Source organism: Ostrinia furnacalis, unplaced genomic scaffold (assembly GCF_004193835.3).
Source record: "Ostrinia furnacalis isolate ACB-3 unplaced genomic scaffold, ASM419383v2 OfSCF2422, whole genome shotgun sequence".
NCBI classification, from domain to species: domain Eukaryota; kingdom Metazoa; phylum Arthropoda; class Insecta; order Lepidoptera; family Crambidae; genus Ostrinia; species Ostrinia furnacalis.
The window spans coordinates 512,116-536,064 of record NW_021132661.1 but is presented as its reverse complement, the minus strand read 5'-3'; the positions used below and the strand labels follow the sequence as shown (position 1 = coordinate 536,064).

The window sequence follows — 23,949 nt, the reverse complement described above, 5'->3', positions numbered from 1 at the left end:
TGTGTTTTGTACTTTGTGATTTTTGATCATTTTGTTTTACACTAATACACGTTTATTAGGAATATTACGTTTTATTTCAAACTACTTTCCACTATCACCATCCCATTTCTCGCATAGTTATTACAGGTTATCAATAGATGAAGTTAGTAATTACTTTTTAGGTACTTTTGAAGTAAAATTACATTTGAGGCTTTAGATACTGACACGCATTTTAATATCTTGTCAAAAACTTTATTTACCCGTTCCTAAAAATCACTAAAATAAACTCTTTTGCACAGCATTAACAATTAAATAAATAAAAGTTCTTTCTGCGGCACAAATATCACAGATTGTTAACTCTCTGCGTGCGCTGACGTTTCCACGAGTACTTTTTCGATGACGCCCTTGGAGCCGACCAGCCGCACCATGTCCCCAGTGTGGAACATGTCAGTGGCGTGGGTGGCGCCCACTATACAAGGTAGCCCGTACTCGCGGGCTATTACGGCTCCTGGAATTAATTACATTGAAATTATTGCAGAACGAAATTTTTCTGATGGCGAAAGCAAAATCAATAAGACTGAAAGAAAGTCCTATGTTAATAATATGGAGGGAAAAATTATGACTGTACTCCCGTATTTACTCTCACCAGTTGGCACAACTATTGCGTCACAGTGACTCGACAGTGGCGTCAACTGGTGGGACAATAGCGATAGTTCTCGGGACTATTGTTCACATCATCTAGCTAAGATTTTAGTGTGAACACTCTTTCTATCCAACTCCAACTAACCGTGTGAAATGAGGCCTCCAAGTTCCGTGACGATGCCGCTAAGCAGCGGGAAGTACGGCGACCAACCGATGTCAGTGGCGTACGTGATCAATATATCTCCTTGCTGCAGTTGGTTGATCTGTAAACATTTTTAAAATGAAAATCAAATTGTCGATTAAAATTAAATCTAGTCCTAGTTGGGTAATGAAGAATGTTCACTAATTTTGATTTTTAGCTTTCTGTATTCTCTGTTAAAAATAAAAAATACACTTGAAAGAATTATTTCGATACGTCAATTAGTTTCCAAGATATTGAATTTTAAAAGTGCGGGCGGCGGCCTGCCCGCCATTTTATGCGCGTGACGTCATATTACAATGACTGGCTCATATTTGTATGGGTGGAATCTTGCAAGCTGAATTAAGACCCACTTCCAGGCAACCGATTAAGCTGAAATTTCGTAAACACATGTGATTTGGATGACCATTCAATATTATGATGACATGGAGCTGATCTGATGATGGAGCTGGAAGGTGACCATAGGAACTCTATAATAAAACGACTTAAATGCATCGAGTTTGGGCTCGTTCGTTTTGTATTGATGAGTATTTTAATTCTATACAGTAATCGGGGTCTAATGATGGAGCTGGAAGGTAATTCGCAATAAAACGACACAATCGCATCAAGTTTGGGTTTGGTTCAATTTTAATTTCTGTGATGGGTCTGGATGTTAATATGTACTAATAAGTTTGTATTTACAAAAAAATATATTTAAGTATGTTTATATCCGTTTTCTAGTGAGCGGACGCTGTGAATGTACGTCACGCGGGGTCACGTGACCGTCGGCGGGACTCAATATTTAAGCGAACTTTGAATGCCTATAAAATCATAACTACTGGGTATTTTTGAATGAAATAAAAACTAATGTATTTGTAAATGTAAAAGCTTAACTGTAACATAGGTTTCGAGTGATTTTGCATACCTAGTAACATTCTCAATTATAGACCTATAGCAATTTGGTTAACCCTTCTTAAGTGGGAAGTCAACCATAAGGCTGACAGCGCGATACTTCTGCATAAGGCCAGCCTTCAATATGAATACTCGAGCGGTCTGTGTAAGTTGGTTGCTAACCAAATGCTCGAGCTACTAGAGTCTGCTGATCCTTGGCAACTATATCCTACGTCTAATAACTGGTGCACTCGCCCCTATTATCCCTTGATAACTCCTACTTTAATATACCTCGGAAAGGTCCTTGACGACGCAGGCCCGTGCCACGACGTCGCCGCCGCAGACGGCGGTGGCCTCCAGCCTAACTCCGCCAGTCGTAAGCGTCGGCACGTGCGCCGGCAGCGGCTGGATCCAGCCTGTGTTCAACTCCGCGAACTTCAGCTTGCACCAGCTGTTGTAGTACTGGTGCCGCTGGATGGCTCTGTGGAACGAAGAAGTTATTGTTGCTTCTGGTTCTCAACATGATCGGAATTCTAAAATAAACTACACTTTATTAAGGTCAAACCACAGCATGCTTGATGTGATGTAAATAATTAAAAATAAACATATGACGACACGTGTGTAATAAACCTTTACACAATGACAGAATCACCACCCGAACGTACACGTGCACTTAAGTTCTTTAGTTCCTAAAACACGTCGCAAAACATGCGCACGCGCATGTCTGCGTTGACAGCTGCTGCTGAAGTTTAAACATTTTTACTCCAAAACTATCTTCCGTTTCATATCTGAAAGTCATAAATTCCAGCCTTACTTCCTCAACAAGGCCGGGTCTCTCGTGCTGATGTAGTCGGCCAGCTCAGCGGCGCGGAAGAAGAACACCAGGTCCTGCTGCGGCAGGTACCAGCGCCGCGTCAGCAGCGCGCCCAGCCGGATCGCGGCTAGTCGCAGCTTGTGCACGCCGAGGATGACGTGCGCTCCTGCTGTACCAGTGACAAGAGTCTACAAGTCTTACTTCCTCAACAAGGCCGGGTCTCTCGTGCTGATGTAGTCGGCCAGCTCAGCGGCGCGGAAGAAGAACACCAGGTCCTGCTGCGGCAGGTACCAGCGCCGCGTCAGCAGCGCGCCCAGCCGGATCGCGGCTAGTCGCAGCTTGTGCACGCCGAGGATGACGTGCGCTCCTGCTGTACCAGTGACAAGAGTCTACAAGTCTTACTTCCTCAACAAGGCCGGGTCTCTCGTGCTGATGTAGTCGGCCAGCTCAGCGGCGCGGAAGAAGAACACCAGGTCCTGCTGCGGCAGGTACCAGCGCCGCGTCAGCAGCGCGCCCAGCCGGATCGCGGCTAGTCGCAGCTTGTGCACGCCGAGGATGACGTGCGCTCCTGCTGTACCAGTGACAAGAGTCTACAAGTCTTACTTCCTCAACAAGGCCGGGTCTCTCGTGCTGATGTAGTCGGCCAGCTCAGCGGCGCGGAAGAAGAACACCAGGTCCTGCTGCGGCAGGTACCAGCGCCGCGTCAGCAGCGCGCCCAGCCGGATCGCGGCTAGTCGCAGCTTGTGCACGCCGAGGATCACGTGCGCTTTCGTGCTCTCGCGGTGACGGACCGTGCGACGGCATAATGGTAGAACCCAAGCGAGAACTTTCCTGATGACAAAAATGCCAATTATACATTTTTCTTTTGTCAGTGACATTGTAGACTATAGAAACCCGAAACAAATTCCTTCCCTCAAAATACTTTTTTTTTTATCCACAACGAGGAAGCCTCCTTATTTATTCCCTCTTATTATACGATTTGGTACTTTTCCAATTATCATATTAATTACGTTACCTATACTATTGTGAATATTATAGGAAAATTGTTCAAAATATAAAACATGCTCACCTTGTACTGGACTTTTTGGGCGTGGTAAGCGCTGCAATTATCTCTGCATCAGTCTTGGTGCTCTGAACTTCTTGTTTCGTGATTCTCATATTTTGCAGTATCTTCATAAGCTCTTCCGGAACCAACACCCATGGTTTCGTGTACATATCAAACTGTGGGCAAAACGAATATCACTCAGTACGAAAGTTGAGATGTCACAGACCCTTTCCTTTAAAAATGATCTCACCTCCATGATAGCTCTATGCCCGTGTTCATCCAAAAACTGCAGAACGTTATAGTAGACTTGCGTGAGGTTAGCCTTTAACCAGCTCATCGCACCTTGGGGATCCTGTTTCCTGAACGCTTCTGCTCGGCCCGACTGTTCTATTTGGAGCGCTAGATTGGCCAGCCCTTGCGGCACTTCGGCTGACAGAACATCACCGGAGTTTAGGAGAGCGCAGATTTCGTTGCAATGCTCCGGTGAGAAATCTGTGAAGCAATGAATAGGAGTGTTTTATTGATGTTTACGATGGTGATGAAAGAACCGTGTGAATGACGTGTGCTTTCCGCATTAGGTAAAGTCATCATGAACCATAATACATTATTAAATAAAAAACACATAAAAATCAATAAGATTGTGCCGAATTATTGTTTTTTTTTTTGTGCAAGACAAGGCAGGTATTTGACCGCAATCGCACCTGGTGTTATGTGAGATGCAGTCTAGGATGATCATACATATCTGCCCTGTAAGTGCCTATTTACTCTCGCCTTAAAAGCCCCGTATGCCCGAAAGCGTCATTTCGAGCTCTCACATCTGCGATACGTACACGTTTCATATCCTCTCGTCTTTGGTGAAAATAACCTACCAGCTTCGTGGCACATCTCCTGTCTCCTCTCCTGGAAACTAGGCCTTACCCGCGGCTCCTTCTAACAGCACCGTCATGGCCACGAACTGGCTGCACGTGCTGGCGGCGCTGGTGCTGCTGTGGTTGTAGGCCACCTGCCACATGGCGCTGCGGGTGTCCGCTATGGACTGCAGGGTCACGCCGGGCGCTGTGACGTCACTCACCCGCGGCTCCCTCCAACAGCACCGTCATGGCCACGAACTGGCTGCACGTGCTGGCGGCGCTGGTGCTGCTGTGGTTGTAGGCCACCTGCCACATGGCGCTGCGGGTGTCCGCGCCAGCTCAGCGGCGCGGAAGAAGAACACCAGGTCCTGCTGCGGCAGGTACCAGCGCCGCGTCAGCAGCGCGCCCAGCCGGATCGCGGCTAGTCGCAGCTTGTGCACGCCGAGGATCACGTGCGCTTTCGTGCTCTCGCGGTGACGGACCGTGCGACGGCATAATGGTAGTACCCAAGCAAGTACTTTCCTGATGACAAAAATGCCGATTATATGTTTTTCTTTTATGTCAGTGACACTATAGACTATAGACTACAGAAACCCTAAACAAAACCGAATCTTGTGCAACAGTGACATATCCGATTTTGTACTTTCCAGAGTACATTATAACTCAATGCTTTCCAGTTATCATATTGTAATTACTGTATTTTTCTTAATAACGTATCTATACCTACTATTGTGACTATTATAGGATTCAAAATGTATAAGAACAAACCTTGTACTGGACTTTTTGGGCGTGGTAAGCGCTGCAATTATCTCTGCATCAGTCTTGGTGCTCTGAACTTCTTGTTTCGTGATTCTCATATTTTGCAGTATCTTCATAAGCTCTTCCGGAACCAACACCCATGGTTTCGTGTACATGTCAAACTGTGGGCAAAACGAATCACTGAGTACGAAAGTTGAGATGCCACAAACGCGTTTAGCCAAAAAATATCTCACCTCCATGATAGCTCTATGCCCGTGTTCATCCAAAAACTGGAGCACGTTATAGTACACTTGCGTGAGGTTAGCCTTTAACCAGCTCATCGCTCCTTGGGGATCCAGTTTCCTGAAGGCTTCTGCACGGCCCGACTGTTCTATTTGGAGCGCTAGATTGGCAAGCCCTTGCGGAACCTCGGCGGACAGAACGTCACCGGAGTTTAGGAGAGCGCAGATTTCGTTGCAATGCTCCGGTGAGAAATCTGTAAAGCAATGAATAAAGGTGTTTTATTAGGATTTGCGATGGCGACGAAAGGACCGTATGAGTGACGTGTGACTTCCTCATTAGGTCAAGTCACCATGCACCATATCATTATACAACGTGTCCCAAAATTCAAGGATAAGCCGGCGCCGCAGGGTGGACCTAGTCATGACTGCTTTAGGAAAAATAAGAAAAAAAACCTATCTCAATTATTTTTTTAAGTTACACAATAAATTATGAAATTCGTCGAAAATTGACACCCCTTATGATATTTTACATTACCACGACTACAATTTTTCGAATACTTCAGTTTTTTTGTTTGTATCGGCAACTTAAGTAGTGCTGCTGTCCACCCCAATTCTTAAAACCCTCAGAATCCTTGCAGTTTTTTACACAAAAGTTAATCAAAATATGATATTTCCTTAAAATTTTGAACGATTTTTACTTACACTCCACTTTGACTCGTCGTTTTGTAAAAAAACAGTATGAACACTCTTAACGAAACGGCGGAATTACATCTAGTTTGGGTTCGTTGGACTTGTCTTTTCGAGCACTTTAGTGCTAGACGATGTTCAGGGTCCTGATGATGAAGTCAAGAGGTGGCAGGAGCTGGCCATAGGAACTCCTAAACGAAACGGCGGAAGCTTATCGAGTTTGGGTTCGTTGGATTTGTCTTCCCGAGCACTTAGGCCATGAGATTGAGAAACAACTAAAAAGCTTAAAATAAAGTTGTAATAAAAAAAACTTATTTAAAAACAAGCTTGACTTCGTTTGAAAATTATAATTGACTTCATCATCAGGACCCTGGACATCATCTAGCACTAAAGTGCTCGAAAAGACAAATCCAACGAACCCAAACTCGATAAGCTTCCGCCGTTTCGTTTAGGAGTTCCTATGGCCAGCTCCTGCCACCTCTTGACTTCATCATCAGGACCCTGAACATCGTCTAGCACTAAAGTGCTCGAAAAGACAAGTCCAACGAACCCAAACTAGATGTAATTCCGCCGTTTCGTTAAGAGTTCCTATGGCCACCTCCATACTCCATCCAGCTCAATGGTACCATAATATTGCATTGTCATCGTACTTACACAAGTATACCAAATTTCAGCTCAAATGGTTAAGGAGAACTGGTTTTAAATTCAGTTGCAAGATTTATCTCATACTAACTTACAAGCGAAATGCTTGTAAAAATGGTACGCATATCTTTTTTGCGACTAGTTTTCTTAGAGTATTATACCATTTCGGAATCTTGGATAGTTGCGTCAACTTTATAAAAAACTTGCCGCAGTAGTGTTCATACTGTTTTTTTACAAAACGACGAGTCAAAGTGGAGTGTAAGTAAAAATCGTACAAAATTTTAAGGAAATATCATATTTTGATTAACTTTTGTGTAAAAACTGCAAGGATTCTGAGGGTTTTAAGAATTGGGGTGGACAGCAGCACTACTTAAGTTGCCGATACAAATAAAAAAAGTGAAGTATTTGAAAAATTGTAGTCGTGGTAATGTAAAATATCATAAGGGGTGTCAATTTTCGACGAATTTCATAACTTATTGTGTAACTTAAAAAATAATTGAGATAGATTTTTTTTCTTATTTTTCCTAAAGCAGTCATAACTATGTTCACCCTGCGGCGCCGGCTTATCCTTGAATTTTGGGACACGTTGTATAAGCAAGGAAATTGAGCCCAATTATTGTTTTTTTTTTATGCAAGACAAGGCAGGTATTTAACCGCAATCGCACCTGGCGTTAAGTGAGATGCAGTCTATGATGTTATGATACATATTATCTGCCCTGTAAGTGCCTATTCACTCTTGCCTTAGAAAGGCCCGCATGTTTCTTGCAATTCCTCGCTGCCGCTGCTTTCTCCCCGCGCCTGGTACACCCGAAAGCGTCATTTCGAGCTCTCATATCTGCGCTACGCTCACGTCTCCTCTCTTCGCGTCTTTGGTGGAAATAACCTGCTAGCTTCGTGGCACATCTCCCGTCTCCTCTCCTGGAAACTAGGCCTTACCCGCGGCTCCTTCTAACAGCACCGTCATGGCCACGAACTGGCTGCACGTGCTGGCGGCGCTGCTGCTGCTGTGGTTGTAGGCCACCTGCCACATGGCGCTGCGGGTGTCCGCTATGGACTGCAGGGTCACGCCGGGCGCTGTGACGTCACTCACCCGCGGCTCCTTCCAACAGCACCGTCATGGCCACGAACTGGCTGCACGTGCTGGCGGCGCTGGTGCTGCTGTGGTTGTAGGCCACCTGCCACATGGCGCTGCGGGTGTCCGCCATGGACTGCAGGATCACCGCCGGGTCCTCTGACGTCATGTCGATGTCTAGAGACTTCACCCTCTTCATTGTGTCGGTCATGTGCCATTTGGACCAGATGATTCTCTGCAATAACAAATTACAGTTTATTACACACTTTACAATTTTTTTGAGTGACACAGGTTTCTTTTGAAGTCATAGACCATAGATTAAGAAAAAATCGATTTGCGTTTTTTATAACGCACGATAAACGCAAGTGGTCAGCGAGCCTCTGTCGGAGACAGTGTGAGGTGTATGGGTGTATGATGGACTGATGTCTGGCAGGTCTTGGTACAGGAAAACACCGAAGTTTGCAGATAACACAATAATATGTTCAAGACACACAACAAAATTGAGAACAACAGTGTTGTCATTGGCAAAAAATAAAAAAGGAAATATTTTATGTTGCTTGCAATAGCCTCGTCTAGCAATATTTTTTCAAATCGAGTTTCCTGCAAGTCTACTCACCACAATGAGGAACCACAGCATGTCCATCTTATCACTCCACTTGGGCGGGCGCCGGCGCACGGCCGTCTGAATGACGGCGTCGTCTGCTACTTTATGTCCGTGGAGAGCCATCTCTACCATGCGAATGTTGACGTCCACTTCGGGTGGCGCGCGACGGTATACTGACTGAGGATCAAAGAGAAATACACCGAATTTCGTAGGAGAACCAAAGTAGCCATGTAGCCTGAAGAATTGCCAAACCTAAGTGGCAGTGGGCGGGGCTTACGTGGCAGTGGGCGGGGCACATAGCTCGTAGAAGTAATGGGACATAACTCAACATAGCTTGTAGGCCGTTAGGGCAGAAACTTTCTCGAGTGGCGACCATGAAGCCAGATCTCGCACTCAGAAGACCGACGATCTGGTAAAGGTCCGACTTTTGTGCTGCATGCATTAAAGGACCAGTCTCTTCTGCACGGAAATCCTTGAATCTTCGTAAAGCAGTGGACGTTTTTTTATTAAAACAAACAGCATAATTGGTGCGCCAAAGACACTAGTACCATTACTAACGTGGTGAGAGATTTGTTCATGGGAATAAGTGGTGAAAATTACTGCAACTCCAGTGGCGGTAAGTGGAGGTGGAGTAGCATGATTTTATTTCTAGAACCCCGCACCTACCACTAAATTATCCGGTAAAAATAATATGTACCTACTGCTTTATTTATTTTTCATGCCTTTCTACTCACATTGTACAGAGCGATCATGCACCTATTGTGCGTGAACGCGACCGAGTCCTCGTAGTCTCCGATGTCGTTGCTGACCGTCTTGCTCATGCCTTTGATCAGAGGCTGTACCACCAAGTCGTGAGATAGAGGCGTCACTGGCTTTGGGAATACCTGCGAAGATATTACATGAGAAAATTACATTTAAAATTAAAAACAATAAATGCATTAAGAAAGCAAAGGGCTTAATTAGGTGATCGGTTTAGTTTGGCTCCTGTCACATAAAAAAAATTGGATATATGAAATCACCTGCGAGAAATGTTTAACTACTGCAGCGCTGCAGGGAAGTTGTAGAAAATATCTAAAGTATCTGTTAGTAAGCGTTACCAGCCACCTTCAAAATGTTCAGAAAAATTGTTTTGACGATTTCTATGATTTCTATGTGTCAAAAATCAATTGTTATATGTATCGTATTTGCCTGTGAGACTATAAACCTGTCAAGGTTCTTCAACCTATTCCCCCGATAGTACCTATCTGCTTCTATCGGAGGAATAGGTTTATCTTGTTGGATAAGTAAAAGTTATTGTACTAACCTCGCCGCAGTTAGCAAATGTGGTGAACTCATCGTCAGCCATGATAGGAGAATCAAGTTCGTGAAGAAGTTCTTCCTCTGTCCATCGCTCTAAGGAGGTGATGGGCCGCGCTTGCACCAGGAATATGTCATTCTAAAACACGATGGAATATAAAACAAAATGATAATTATCATTAATCCATCCAGACAATAAGGTGTGCTGTCAGCTTTACCACTCGGCCAGTATTCCAATCTACAAGTTTTACTGATACAATTTAATTTTTTACAAGGTTTAACTTTATAGCATTAAGTATAGATCGCACAGCAAGAGTTGAGACGCTTAACTCTAGAAAGATTTCTACCTATAGAGGTAGAAATGCATATTACCGTGTCTATACGCTTGTCGCGCTGACGTCTTGTATTCAGACTGTGTTCTGAAATCATATTACATCAGTAAGAAGCGAACACCTCAACTTTCGTTGTGCGACCTATACAATCGTTTATACAGGGTGTTTTTTACTCACCTCGCTAATGGCCCACTCGATATCCCTCCCAGCGCCCCACCAGTCTTCTTGTTGCACGCCTATACTGGCCAGCCGCAGCGCCTCTTCCTCGCTCAGGCAAGCCACCGCCCTATCTGCCTCGGGCACCGCCTCCGTGGTCACGCCGTCATCTGCCGCCGTCACTCGCTGCGCCTTGGAGCCTAGGTCGATGCTCATGATCGACAGCTGGTCGTCTAGGTCCCGGGATACGACTATGGTGTCGGGGTCTACTGATCCGGAAACTACGCTCTGGAATTAGTAATATAGTGATTATTATTTAATGCAGGGCGCTACCAATCGATCAACATGGAAAGCATTGGGGGAGGCCTATGTTCAGCAGTGGACGTTCTATGGCTGAAATGATGATGATTATTATTATTTAATGAACAGTGGAACGATTGTTTGTCTCATTAACCCTAGAGAGATCTGCAATCTCAATCAATTTACACCGAGAGGTCTTTATCGCCAAAACGCAAGAAGAATTTCAATTCATTTCGTAACACAGCTGAACTTTTGGCGCTATTTACGGCAAATGTATTATGTTACATTCTCACAATTAATAAAAGATGATGTAAAATCATAAAACTGTAGGCTCAGAGTTGAATCTGAATCATTTCATGATCCATTCATATAGCATGCATTCAGATGGCCCACACATCGTAGCAGTGTTCTATGTTTTTCCACAAAACAGATCTGCCACGTGGAAATCCGCGCTCGAATTCACTTCATTACACAGAGCGGTGGGTTTAACAGAATGCTTAATGTCCGGCCAGCTTCTGAAGACTAGCCGGGCTAGGAAGCGCGCCGTGATAATATCATCGATGATTTTAGACGTCAAAATGTATTGTACTTCTCGGGTTAAATCGATAAAATGGTCGCATCACATACAGGCGTCTGTCTATTCTACATACCTCCCCCAGCCCGTAGTTGGCGGTGAGCAGCAGACGCGATGGGTCGCCGGCGGCGGGGTGGCGCGTGGACAGCACGCCGGCACCACGCCGCCGGCGCGCCGGCACGCCTGGCCCTGTCTCCTGTACCTACCTCCCCCAGCCCGTAGTTGGCGGTGAGCAGCAGGCGCGCGGGGTCGCCGGCGGCGGGGTAGCGCGTGAACAGCACGCCGGCACCACGCCGCCGCCGCGCCGGCGCCACGCCGGCACCACGCCGCCGCCGCGCCAGCACGCCCGGCCCTGTCTCCTGTACGTACCTCCCCCAGCCCGTAGTTGGCGGTGAGCAGCAGACGCGATGGGTCGCCGGCGGCGGGGTGGCGCGTGAACAGCACGCCGGCCGCGCGCGCCGGCGCCAGCGCCTGCACCACCACGCCGCCGCCGCATAAGCAAGGCTGCCCGTTCTGTCTGCGAACAAATGGGCCGATTAGGCACAGTCAGCGTCAAATAGTTCGTGACATCCAAAGTGACCAAAAAGTTGACAACACAACCTTATTCAAATTGTAACAAAGAAGTGTTGCGAACTTTTTGGCTACTTTGGGTGTCACGAACTACACTCGGCATCAAATAAATCGCACCTCCCGCGACAAGCACTTCTCAAACGTATGCATCCCCACTTCCCACCAACATTGGTTGCATTTGAAAGCCTAGTTCTAACCTTCATTTTATTAAAAGAAAGGTTTTTATCCCAAAAATGTGTTTTTAGAAAGATCCAGAGTCACTTCTTCAAAAAATAGGTAGTTACGTTTGAGCCAACTTTTATGGCTATAAAACTGTTAAATTGGGATTAATCGCTATCTATCTGTTATAAAAAGGACACGTAAGATCATTATTTGGTTCTATAACCACAAAAACTGGTCTAATTGATCCCAGAGGTGAGCCCAAAGTGAGACCTTTTTTCAAGTCACATTTATGGTAGGTACCTGTTGAAGTTTATTTATTGGGCTTTCAAATAACATCAATATTGTTGGGGCACCATGATTGTGTCAGAAGAAAATCTTTAGGCCTCAGCCTCGAACTTAGCGGGCAGCGGGGCGGCGGCGACGGCGGCGCGGGAGCGGGGCGGGCAACGCAGACCCTGTTCTCGAAACCAGCGGGCAGCTCGCGCGGCGCTTTAGCGGCGAAGTGTTGTGTTCGGGGTTGTGTTGTCGAGATATTTGTTTTTATTCGCGAACGTAATGTCTGAACAACAGCGACAATTTTATTTCGATTCAAATTTATTCCTTACGGTCGATTTATTGTGGGCAAAAGAAGGAGTGCGCTGCCCGCTCGTTGCCCGCTCCCTCGCCGCTGCCCGCTCGTTGCCCGCTCCGGCGCCGCTGCCGCGCCGCTGTTTTCGAGAACCGGTCTATTTGATTTTACGCATAAGATCCTGCCGCTCCCGCGCCGCCGCCGCCGCCGCCCCGCTGCCCGCTTAGTTCGAGGCTGAGGCCTTAAAGTTCGCGTCGCGGAAGGTGCGATTTATTTGATGTTGAGTATATTTTACGCTGACGCCTGACTGTACTCCTTCTTCTTCGTCGATACACTCTTGCCAGAGTGGTCGTGGTCGTCACACCCGGTCCGGTGACAAGCCTCACATTCCGTCGCCATTCCTCCCGCACTGCAGCTTTTCTTGTACACTCGTGGAGTGGACCATTGAGTGTGGTTTTGACCTGGTCAGTCCACTGACTGTACTCCTACAATGCGACAAAGCGACTGAGACGTATAACATCGCATATATGCTGATACTTTCGCCACTATTCCTATGGATGTCATAAAAGTCAACTAAGAGACAAATATATGAACATCAGTGAGCCTAGGATGCGCGCCGCGATATGATCTTCTATTGAATGCCACATGAGGCACAGCTAAACAGCAAAACTTCACCAAACGGCGTCCACAACTGTAATAGTAATAGCTAAAAAACATTGTAAACAATAAAGTCACTAACCTTCTGTAATATGCACTAGTAAACGCGAACATCGAACCCCAACACTTCTGTACGCCTTTGAGGACATCTGTGTCACTGACGCATCCCAGTATGGTCTCGTTCTGGCCTGCAGCCGAGAGGGTCTCACTGTCTTCTCCCACAGCTGTTAAAAATACATTAATTCCATGAAAAGCGTCACGTAATTTGAAGAGAAAATTATGGATAAATTCCCAAGTAAATGACTGTTCTGTAGTCTGGTATAGGTATACTGGTCTCTGGAATTACTAAGTAGTTCAGAGATTTGAAGGAATAAAGGCCCGTATTTTAATACTCGTAGATTAAACAGATAGAACTTACCAGAAGACCTGACCGCAAACCGCCGTTCGGGGCCCAGGTTTTCTTTAGCCGCCTTCTTCCTCAGCTCACTGAGATGTGTCAATACTTCTTCACGAACCTCACCGATTATTTCAGTGGCAGCAAATAGCTCAACCGCTCTGTAATATGAAATTAACATTCTATAAAACTATTTTTTGAAATTGTATTATGTTGTATCATCTATTTATCTATATGTTTGTATAAATAAAAATGAATTGATGTTCGTTAGTCTGATTAAAACTCGAAAACGCCTGGGCCGATTGAGCTGATTTTGGTTTTAAAATGTTAGTCGTAGTCCAGTATAGGTAAACGGTGAGCAAATACGCGCGCGATATTGTTTTTCTGTGACAGACAAAATTCCACGCGGGCGAAGCCGCGGGCGGAAAGCTAGTTAAATATAAATTTTCTTTTACCTGTTGCATTTTTCTTTGAAAATGGCTTCATTGTAGTTTTCATTGGCAGCTTCGATTTCTCGAACGGCCTTTATCAATTGAGGGTTAACTTCCAAATGGTACTCAAGGGCGTGGATTGTCAAACAGAAGCCGGGTGGAACACGATATCCCTAAAATAAAAATAAAGTAAATAAATAGATTCTATAGACCTAAAAACTTAACCTGAAAAAAAAATTACATTACGATTATTTTATTTATAGCTTTACAGCAGCACAACTGTGTACAAAATTAGTAAAATAATTATATTTGCACTTCTACTCAGAAGTTAAAAAAAATTTAGTAAAACGAAAAGCTTGATGTCAGAAATGAACTTATTCTTATCACTCACCCCTGCCTTCTGCATGGAAGAGAGTAACGCAAGAGAGGCCCCCTTGCCCCCCACGTAGGCCGGGCAGGCGGCCGCGCGGTCTTCGAAAGCTAAGCAGTGCCCCACACGACCCACCTCCGCCTCTGTCAGCCATTTTAGGACCCGCGGAGGGGTCAGCCGAACAGACGGCTCGCGTATCTCTGAAAAGTTAAACTTGGAGTAAATATAAAATAAAACTCAGCTACGATCAACGAGGGGTTCACTAGATTTAAAACGTTATTTTCAAAACTATCTACAAAGCATTATCAATCATTTAATTTATGCACCCCTCGTGATGCCAGCAGGCCAGCTGGACTGCTGGTTGTAAAGAAGACATCACGGTGGGAGGGACCGACGCGTATAGCGTACGCCATCTTGCGCCGTCATATCGCTAGATGGCACTGTGCGCACTTGACTCGCGATATTTAAGTTTTTTTTCCTGCAAAGACCTTCCCTGCCAACCGATCCCAAAGCATACTTACCTGGCATAGGGGACACCGTGATCAAGAAGGCGGTTCCCCCAGGGCGAGGCTGTTCCATTGCACTGCGGAACGGTTGACCCCTGCGATTATCCCTAATGTGGATAACTCGGATGCGTAATTTTTGGTAGTGGGGACTGCGTACGCGCCGTCCCCCCATAATTCCCACCTCATAATAATCCTTTCCTAACCGGATCGGAGAGAATTGTCTCTAAATCGCCTAGTTGCTAGGAAATAAAGTTTTAAACTTATATTATAATAGCATGAATTCTGCATAGCATACTAAATAAATATAATTAGATCTTATTATCACTATCATTTACGTACCCATCCAGACATTATTTCCTTACTGAACGTATTATTTTATTATTAACATACATAACTAAAATATGCATAATAATATAGGCTATAATTTATAACGATTCTTAAGCCGGATCTCTTGAGACACTGTTTTAGTGTTTTCTGTCCAACACCTAAAACTAAATATGGGCGTGGCTTATATTTATTAGCATAAACACACTAAACGTTCGTGTAAAAATCGCGATTGGGTGCAATATTTTATGTTCGTATACATGTTTTGTTATTTTTGTTTTTTTGATCAAGTTTACGTAGGTACCGAGTTACCGACTCGTAGCCCAGCTGCACATTCCGGCTCTTTGTATCACAAATAACGATTTTATTCGTTGTTTTCATCTTTTGGTAACATATAGTTTTCTATAACGTGTCTACAAAGCATATTATCAACAGTAATATAAAATTACAATAATTTAATTTACCCATCCTCGTGATACCAAGCCGGTTGGAGTGGTTCTAAATATAGCATGCTTAATCTAGCACGCGTTAACCGAAGTGGGAGGGGCCGACGCGCATGGCGCGCGCCTTCTTGCATCGTCATATCGCTAGATGGCGCTGTGCGCACTTGACTCGCGATATTTAAGTTTTTTTTCCTGCAAAGACCTTCCCTGCCAACCGATCCCAAAGCATACTTACCTGGCATAGGGGACACCGTGATCAAGAAGGCGGTTCCCCCAGGGCGAGGCTGTTCCATTGCACTGCGGAACGGTTGACCCCTGCGATTATCCCTAATGTGGATAACTCGGATGCGTAATTTTTGGTAGTGGGGACTGCGTACGCGCCGTCCCCCCAGAAAACTTGATGATAGAGTAGTGACGCTCCTTCACACTACAACTTTGGCGTGAACTTTTCAGCTATAAATTAATGACCATGCTGTATTGTGTAGCGACTTACGTTTCGGCTCGTAGCCTAGCTCCACGATACCCGCGCCGGCCTCGCCGTCGATGTCGACGCTAGCGGCGTGGTACACCGCCTCGTGCTGGTACGGCACCCCGCTCAAAGCCCTTGCGCTATCTTTATGCAGGCGCACTACCACACGAAGATTTCTGTGTTGAGCTGGAATGATTTTTTTTTAATTTGTAAATACAAATCTATACTAATATAAATGCGAAAGTAACTCTGTCTGTCGGTCTGTCTGTCTCGCTTTCACGCCTAAACCACTGAACCGATTTTTATTTAATTTGCCATAGAGATAGTTTCAGTCCCGGGAGAGGACATGGGATNGGGGCGCGCGCGAGCGTTGCTGGGCTCCGCACGGCTGGCCCGGGCTTAGAAGAGAAGTTGCTATCACAGCGGTCGCTGCTGATGGAACCGCTGTGCATTTGAGAGCGCTGTCGTATAAGAATGTATTGACGCATTAAGTATTGCTATAGTATACATATGATTAATTTGACAGAGGCAGTTTTGTTAGGGTTCAAATTGCGCTGGCACATGTAAAAGTGCTTATTTACGCATACAAACAGGTCGCTGCCGACGGCACTGCTGAGCACTTATGAGCGCTGTCGTAGAAGAATATTTGGCAGGATTAAAATTACACTGGCTATGACCTGGTTTTGTAATAAAGAATATTATAATTTTAAAATGAGAATTAATTTGTTGATTTCAGGTGCATTTCTGGAACAGTCAGATTCCCAAATACGAAGATAATGAGCGTCACCAGTACCAATTTGCAGATGAAAGACTTCTGCGAGAATCCAGATGAGATTTCAAACGTTTTCACCTTCAATGTTGGCAGTGAGTAATTGTTTACTCGCAATAAGAAATTTATTTATTAGCATTTAAGGTAGTAAGTAATTAGTCATTTACAAGTATTAATTGATATTGGTTGGTAATTGCACGCTTGGCAGCCTTAGGCAATCTATGCAGCAATAACACATACAAAAGAGTTATTGATATTGAAAAGAGTTTTTAAGTCAAGGTTCCTTATTTTTTTCCATTAGTAAAAAATGCATGTGTAAATAAAAATTTTATAAAAAAAAATAAAACCGACTCCAAAAAACCTACACTAAAACGTAGAAAAATAATTACTAATTACCTACTAATTTATTAGGACGAATTATTAATATTTATGTAGGTATACCATGATTGATACTTTTGGAGTCGGTGCAGGCAAACTTTACATGTTCCATAATCTTGGCACCGACTCCAGAAGTATCAATCATGGTATACCTACATAAATATTAATAATTCGTCCTAATGAATTAGTAGGTAATTAGTAATTATTTTTCTACGTTTTAGTGTAGGTTTTTTGGAGTCGGTTTTATTTTTTTTTATAAAATTTTTATTTACACATGCATTTTTTACTAATGGAAAAAAATAAGGAACCTTGACTTAAAAACTCTTTTCAATATCAATAACTCTTTTGTATGTGTTATTGCTGCATAGATTGCCTAAGGCTGCCAAGCGTGCAATTACCAACCAATATCAATTAATACTTGTAAATGACTAATTACTTACTACCTTAAATGCTAATAAATAAATTTCTTATTGCGAGTAAACAATTACTCACTGCCAACATTGAAGGTGAAAACGTTTGAAATCTCATCTGGATTCTCGCAGAAGTCTTTCATCTGCAAATTGGTACTGGTGACGCTCATTATCTTCGTATTTGGGAATCTGACTGTTCCAGAAATGCACCTGAAATCAACAAATTAATTCTCATTTTAAAATTATAATATTCTTTATTACAAAACCAGGTCATAGCCAGTGTAATTTTAATCCTGCCAAATATTCTTCTACGACAGCGCTCATAAGTGCTCAGCAGTGCCGTCGGCAGCGACCTGTTTGTATGCGTAAATAAGCACTTTTACATGTGCCAGCGCAATTTGAACCCTAACAAAACTGCCTCTGTCAAATTAATCATATGTATACTATAGCAATACTTAATGCGTCAATACATTCTTATACGACAGCGCTCTCAAATGCACAGCGGTTCCATCAGCAGCGACCGCTGTGATAGCAACTTCTCTTCTAAGCCCGGGCCAGCCGTGCGGAGCCCAGCAACGCTCGCGCGCGCCCCAAACACGTAAATAAATACGCACTATTACAACGCTTTCACAAGCCAAAAGGAAGAACTTACTGTGTCAAGACATTCTTATACGACAGCGCTCTCAGATGCACAGCGGTTCCATCAGCAGCGACCGCTGTGATAGCGACTTCTCTTCTAAGCCCGGGCCAGCCGTGCGGAGCCCAGCAACGCTCGCGCGCGCCCCTAACGCGCAAATATTCGCTGTGCGTGGGCGCACCTTGCGCGTCGAACGCCTCGATGCGGCCTTGTGCAGCGCCCCATTGTAACCAGCCGCCTTCTTCCCATCTACCCCTGGAACCAGAAAAAAGAGAATTGAATCACTATGACCTTGCCTTTCGACTCAAATAGGTATCTCCTATGGGAGCATGCGTTCTCTCCATCTTAGATCCAAATTAGTTTAAATAACTGTAACCTAAGTGCCTACGAAGCTTAATTCAATCAATTATCCGTTAAGCTAGCACCCATAACACAAGCATTGAGTTGCTTACTTTGGGGCTAGCTGGCGCTGTGTGAAATTGTCAAAAAAAAATCCAATCTTAAGCGTAAAATATATTAAAGGCGGCGTGTATCGACATAGCGAGGCTGCATACGCTCAGTGCAAACTCTGGGCAGCAGCCTCACAATGTCGATAAACACCTTAAGGCGTTTCTTTGGCTGAGTTTCATTATTTAGTTAGACCGGTCTTTCCCAAAGTGGGCGATAACGCAACCTTGTGGGCGCTGCAGGCTTAAAGGCGGTAAGACCCCGGAAAAAAAACTCGGGGCATTGTGTAGAGGCTTGGGAGGCGATTTATAATATCATATACTAGGAGGACTCTTAGACACCGACTGAGCACTCGACTCTTGACTACAAAAATGGGGGCACTAAAAAAGAATTTATTCTCAAAGTGGGCAGTAGAAAAAATTAAGTTTGGGAACCGCTGAGTTAGACCAATCGCATCACAGAATCTACGACTGTGATCCTAATTCAAACAAAAGGACAGGACTCACAACAAATTGAACCACTTGTCGTCGCGCCAGGGCTCGAGCGCCAGCGCGGCGGCCGCCAGTTGCGCGCTCCAGTCGTGCGGATGCACCGACACCTCCGACGCCGCCGCCCAGCTGAAATTACAAGTGGGAAATAGCAGGAAATAATTATGGAAAAACTGTGACAAAACAACACGGGGGATAATACAGGGTATTAGGTAAATGGGAATATGAGCCGACACTAGACCATGATAACATAGTCATATAAATGGTATGGTGAAGTCAAAATTTGATATCATCATTTTATTTTTTTTAATTTTCATACAAGTAAATTTTATAAAATCCGATTTGTATGAAAATTAAAATAATTAAAATGAAGATATCAATTTTCTGACTTCACCATACCATTTATATGACCATGTTAACATGGGCTAGTGTCGGCTCATATACCCATTTACCTAACTCCCTGTATATAACTTCCTATTGTGCTATTTTTTGCATTCTGAAATAAGTAAGTACCAACGACAGGTCATCAAGGGGTCTATTGGACTCTCAATCTAATCGAGACCCACTGGATGACAGAAATGATTGTAACTTAAGCTGACGCAAAAGTCACACTCTACAGCATTGGTTCCCAAAGTGGGGGGCGCGGGCCATCTGTGTACTTAAGTATAAAAAACCTGCGACCGCTGATAGAATGCATTCCAGACCAACAAATAATCTTGACTGGAGGAATGGTCGAAAGGTGGCGCGTCTCAAATAAGTTTGGGAACCAATGCTCTACAGTAACTTCTGCCCTAAAGATTTCGCTTTCTAATGAACAGCAAGAGACACATGATACCATTATCATGGTATCATATCTATAAAAGAGTTAAATACGATAAAATTATTTTTAATGTGTCACTAGTCGATAAGATAATAAGTACAGCTAAAAAGTGAATGAAAGCACTTTGGATCACGAGTCACGATGCTATTTAACGGTACTAAGTTAGTTTAAATCGTGAGTGAAACATTTCGTAGCAGTTATTACATACGTGAGGTTAAACTTCACATGCTGCGTGACTCCATCGGTCCTGGTGAGCAGGCCGTTGTATAGGATGCGCCAGCGCACTTCGGGCTCCAGANGCTCCAGGATCAGTATCTTTAGCCCGCCCGCGCTCCATCCCCCAGGGATGTTCTCCCATACACCCACTATCGAGTCAGGGGAACCTGGAAGAGAGGACAAGGGAAGCATTTAGAATCTTCTAATGGAGATGTTCTCTCACGCACTCGCTATCGAATCGGGGGAACCTAGAAGCAAAGGACAGGGGAAGCATTTAGTTAGAACCTGTCCTACTGGAAACGCGTTATCTCACGCGCACACTATCGATTCGGGGGAACCTGGAAGCAGCAAGGGTTAAGGAAAGCATTTAGAACCTGGTCTACGGTTAACGTTATTTCGCACTATTGAATTAGGGGAAGCTGGAAGCAGAGCACAGGGAAAAATTTAGAGCCTGGTTCTACTGGAGACGTGGGACACGTGCCTACTATCTAGTCAGGGGAAGCATGATAGGCTGAAAAGGCCGTGTGAAACTGTTCTGTTGGTAAATTAATAATTATAGAATTTGGGACATTTTCATAGTGTAACGATTTCAGCTAAATATGCAACTCGTAGAATAACTACATCACAATTTTTCTGAGAATTATGCACATTTTTAGAAGATTTCATTGCTGATAACAACAGAGGTAGTAACAAAAAATATATAACATACGTGGCATAACAAACGTCGTTCCATTAGCCAGCCTGACGTGCACTGTCACTTCTGCCAGCGGCTGGCGGCCGCACAGCACCCTTATGCCCAGGGTCACAGCGGCGCCGCCTGGCGAGGCCGCGCGGACCCACACCGCGTCCCACCCCTCGCGCAGGTTTGAGCGAGGCAGCTCCGGCGTTAAGGCGGCGGGGAGTTGGGCCTTCCACCGCCGGACGGCGTAGTACCGCGCCCATAGCATCTTTAGCGGGTGGTTCCAACCTTCTAAGTTAATAATAACACAAACAACATACGTGGCTTAACAAATGTCGTTCCATCAGCCAGCCTGACGTGAACTGTCACCTCTGCCAGCGGCTGGCGGCCGCACAGCACCCTTATGCCCAGGGTCACAGCGGCGCCGTCTGGCGAGGCCGCGCGGACCCACACCGCGTCCCACCCCTCGCGCAGGTTTGAGCGAGGCAGCTCCGGCGTTAAGGCGGCGGGGAGTTGAGCCTTCCACCGCCGGACGGCGTAGTACCGCGCCCATAGCAACTTTAGCGGGTGGTTCCAACCTTTGTAACAGAAAAGGTATGAAAACAAACGTAATTACTTTGCAAAGTAAATTGGCAGCTCAGTCGTCTAATCCTTAGCCAGATGGACCTTGCCAGTGAATCTATGAATAAAACTGCAAGGGAATTTGGTAACAATCATCAAAAATAATGGCATTCATTAGTCATTCCACACAATGCTGGTAAATGTCCAACAGTAACATTTACCAGCATTGTGTGCCCATACTAATACTAATATTATATCTGTGCTAATACACGTCGCTTATGTGATTTATATAGATGTCATTTAAACTTAATTAAGATAAATGCAAACGGTCAAAAGTCCAAAATTTGACTTCACAAATTCACAATATTTTTAAAAAATATTTATCATAACCTCGTACTAGAAAAAGCGATGATATTAGATCATAGTGATGAGCAAGCAATTAAAGAGTCAACGACCGGCCTACATTCTAAATTATATTTCTATGCCATCAGTCAACAAACACCAACTTCAACGTTAAACGTAGACAAAACAACACAGCTTTAACGTCATTTAATTCAAAATATATTATTTACCTATTAGATGCAACATTAAGATTGATTTATCAAAAAGTTTTATAGTTCCAATAGTTAGGGTCCTTATCATTGCCACGCAGAAGTAACAATTACCGCTATTTTTAAATGCAATTCATAAGATTATAGCAAACAAATGCATAGGTATGATGTAGGTTTGAGAAACCCAGTCTCGTATTACCTAAGCATTTCAAGGCGATGTGATTGATATTCATATTCATTACAAATCTGACGCCAGCGTTATCATATCAAGCACGTGTGCGATCAATTTATCATAGCGCGTCGCGGCCGGCATACCTAATAATCAAATTTCGTTCGGCGCAAAGTTTTAACAAATATTAAAGTTACGTACCAGGAAGTCTGTATTCCCCTTTCCTTGTGATGGTAGGTCTTCTGAAAAATATCAAATATACCACCAATGCAGCAGTGATTAGTCCAGTACTCAAAAGTAGGTCAAATATGATATCCATGTTGATTGACACTGGTTAACTGGCTTATTTGGTATACAAAACTTGTTTATATACAAAACTAATAGCATCTGGGAAAATTCAAGACAAAGACGTCCACGGCGCGACGACGTCTGAATGACTATGTTGACATTGCTTGGGCTCGCGTAATCGGAACCTCTAACTAGCTACATAATTACGGCTCGAAAACATAATCTCCGCTAATCGTCTTGATTATTATATCTTTGTAGGTACTGATTGGTGGCCATAGAAACTGCTGAACCATGTACATGAATCAGTCTGGCGTGAATACTTTGTACCATTTATAATTACATCCGTTAACTTATTTATCAAAATACTAGCGGCCGCCCGCGACTTCTTACGCGTGGGTGGACCCCGTTTTACCCCTTAAGGGTTGAATTTTGCTCGGAAATTCTTCGAATTATTCTCGCCGTAAAACCCATCCTTGGACTTCAACGAACATTTAAAAAAAAAAATTAGTAAAATTGGCCCAGGTTTTGTTGAATTATGCGCTTACCAACACATTTTGCGATTCATTTTACATTATAGATTAAATTGTTGAACGTGCTGCCTGTTACCTATAGTGTTTTAAACTTTGTTACATATGTATAGGTAACTAGCTGACCCGGCGAACTTTGTTCCGCCTTAATGGCAATAAATAAGCAGTCTTTTTTTTATTTCGAACGGGATAAAAAGTATCCTATGTCCTTCTCCTGGCTCTAAACTACCTCCCTGACAATTTTCAGCTAAATCGGTTCAGCCGTTCTTGAGTTATAAGTGGAGTAACTAACACGACTTTCTTTTATATACAGTGTGAGTCACGTTAAAGTGTACATATGAAAATAGATGAAACTATACCTATTTTTATCGACAAAAAAGAGGTCAAATTTTTTTTGGGATTTTGCGATACTAAAAAAATACATATATAAAAAATTTAAAAAAAATCTCAAAAAATTGTTGACCTCTTTTTTGTCGATAAAAATAGGTCTAGTTTCATCTATTTTCATATGTACACTTTAACGTGACTCACACTGTATAGATAAGATTGGTATCATATACTTAATTTAATAATGACACCAACCAAGCATAACGCTACGGGCAGTCGCATCATCTGGTTATCCGCGTCATATCAACATACAAACACCGGATCTGGATATAACCGTACTCATAAGTCCGACTGTCTAAATACCCATAGTAAACTCTATGTATAGCCACTTGAATCACATGCCGGTTATCTAAAACAACTCAAGTAACCCGGCGTGTAAACAAAAAACGCACTCTTACATAAACTCAAATAAAATTTGTGCAAAATCATTAAGTTATCTAATCAATTAATAGATTATGCAGTTTTGGGTAGCAAATAGCGATAGTGAGTTTCAAACTTTTAGAAAAATTATTTAAATGACAATTTTACCATAACATCTCGCATGTGCATTTATCTATACCTTCTCGCAATCTTTAATTGCATTTACGATTCAGTTACAGCATACATTAAATTATTTACTCTACCATTATCTTCTAATCAAAATCAAACACCCTGTCTGATTACATTACAAACAAGACAAGCATTA

The 23,949-nt window shown here is 43.7% G+C and overlaps 1 protein-coding gene and 2 non-coding genes across 3 annotated transcripts; 2 read left to right on the top strand and 1 right to left on the bottom strand.

Moving 5' to 3' along the window:
• Nucleotides 1–92: 92 nt before the first annotated feature.
• Nucleotides 93–22,525, bottom strand: LOC114355569 (putative phosphoenolpyruvate synthase). The gene is made up of 23 exons (XM_028308504.1): nt 22,264–22,525; nt 21,102–21,359; nt 20,095–20,269; nt 19,085–19,195; nt 18,147–18,386; nt 17,577–17,704; nt 15,962–16,123; nt 14,217–14,395; nt 13,850–13,998; nt 13,419–13,555; nt 13,083–13,224; nt 11,413–11,560; nt 10,191–10,457; nt 9,689–9,820; nt 9,120–9,269; nt 8,398–8,562; nt 7,800–8,016; nt 5,393–5,634; nt 3,574–3,725; nt 3,108–3,335; nt 1,982–2,171; nt 767–884; nt 93–487 (listed from the first exon to the last, which is right to left on the bottom strand). The coding sequence occupies exons 1-23, from the start codon at nt 22,379–22,381 to the stop codon at nt 333–335; spliced, it is 3,963 nt and encodes a 1,320-aa protein (XP_028164305.1). The 5' UTR covers nt 22,382–22,525; the 3' UTR covers nt 93–332.
• On the top strand, nt 14,709–14,870 carry LOC114355601 (U1 spliceosomal RNA). The gene has a single exon (XR_003656120.1). It is a non-coding gene; the product is annotated as a U1 spliceosomal RNA (small nuclear RNA).
• LOC114355599 (U1 spliceosomal RNA) lies at nt 15,696–15,857 on the top strand. The gene has a single exon (XR_003656119.1). It is a non-coding gene; the product is annotated as a U1 spliceosomal RNA (small nuclear RNA).
• Nucleotides 22,526–23,949: the final 1,424 nt, after the last annotated feature.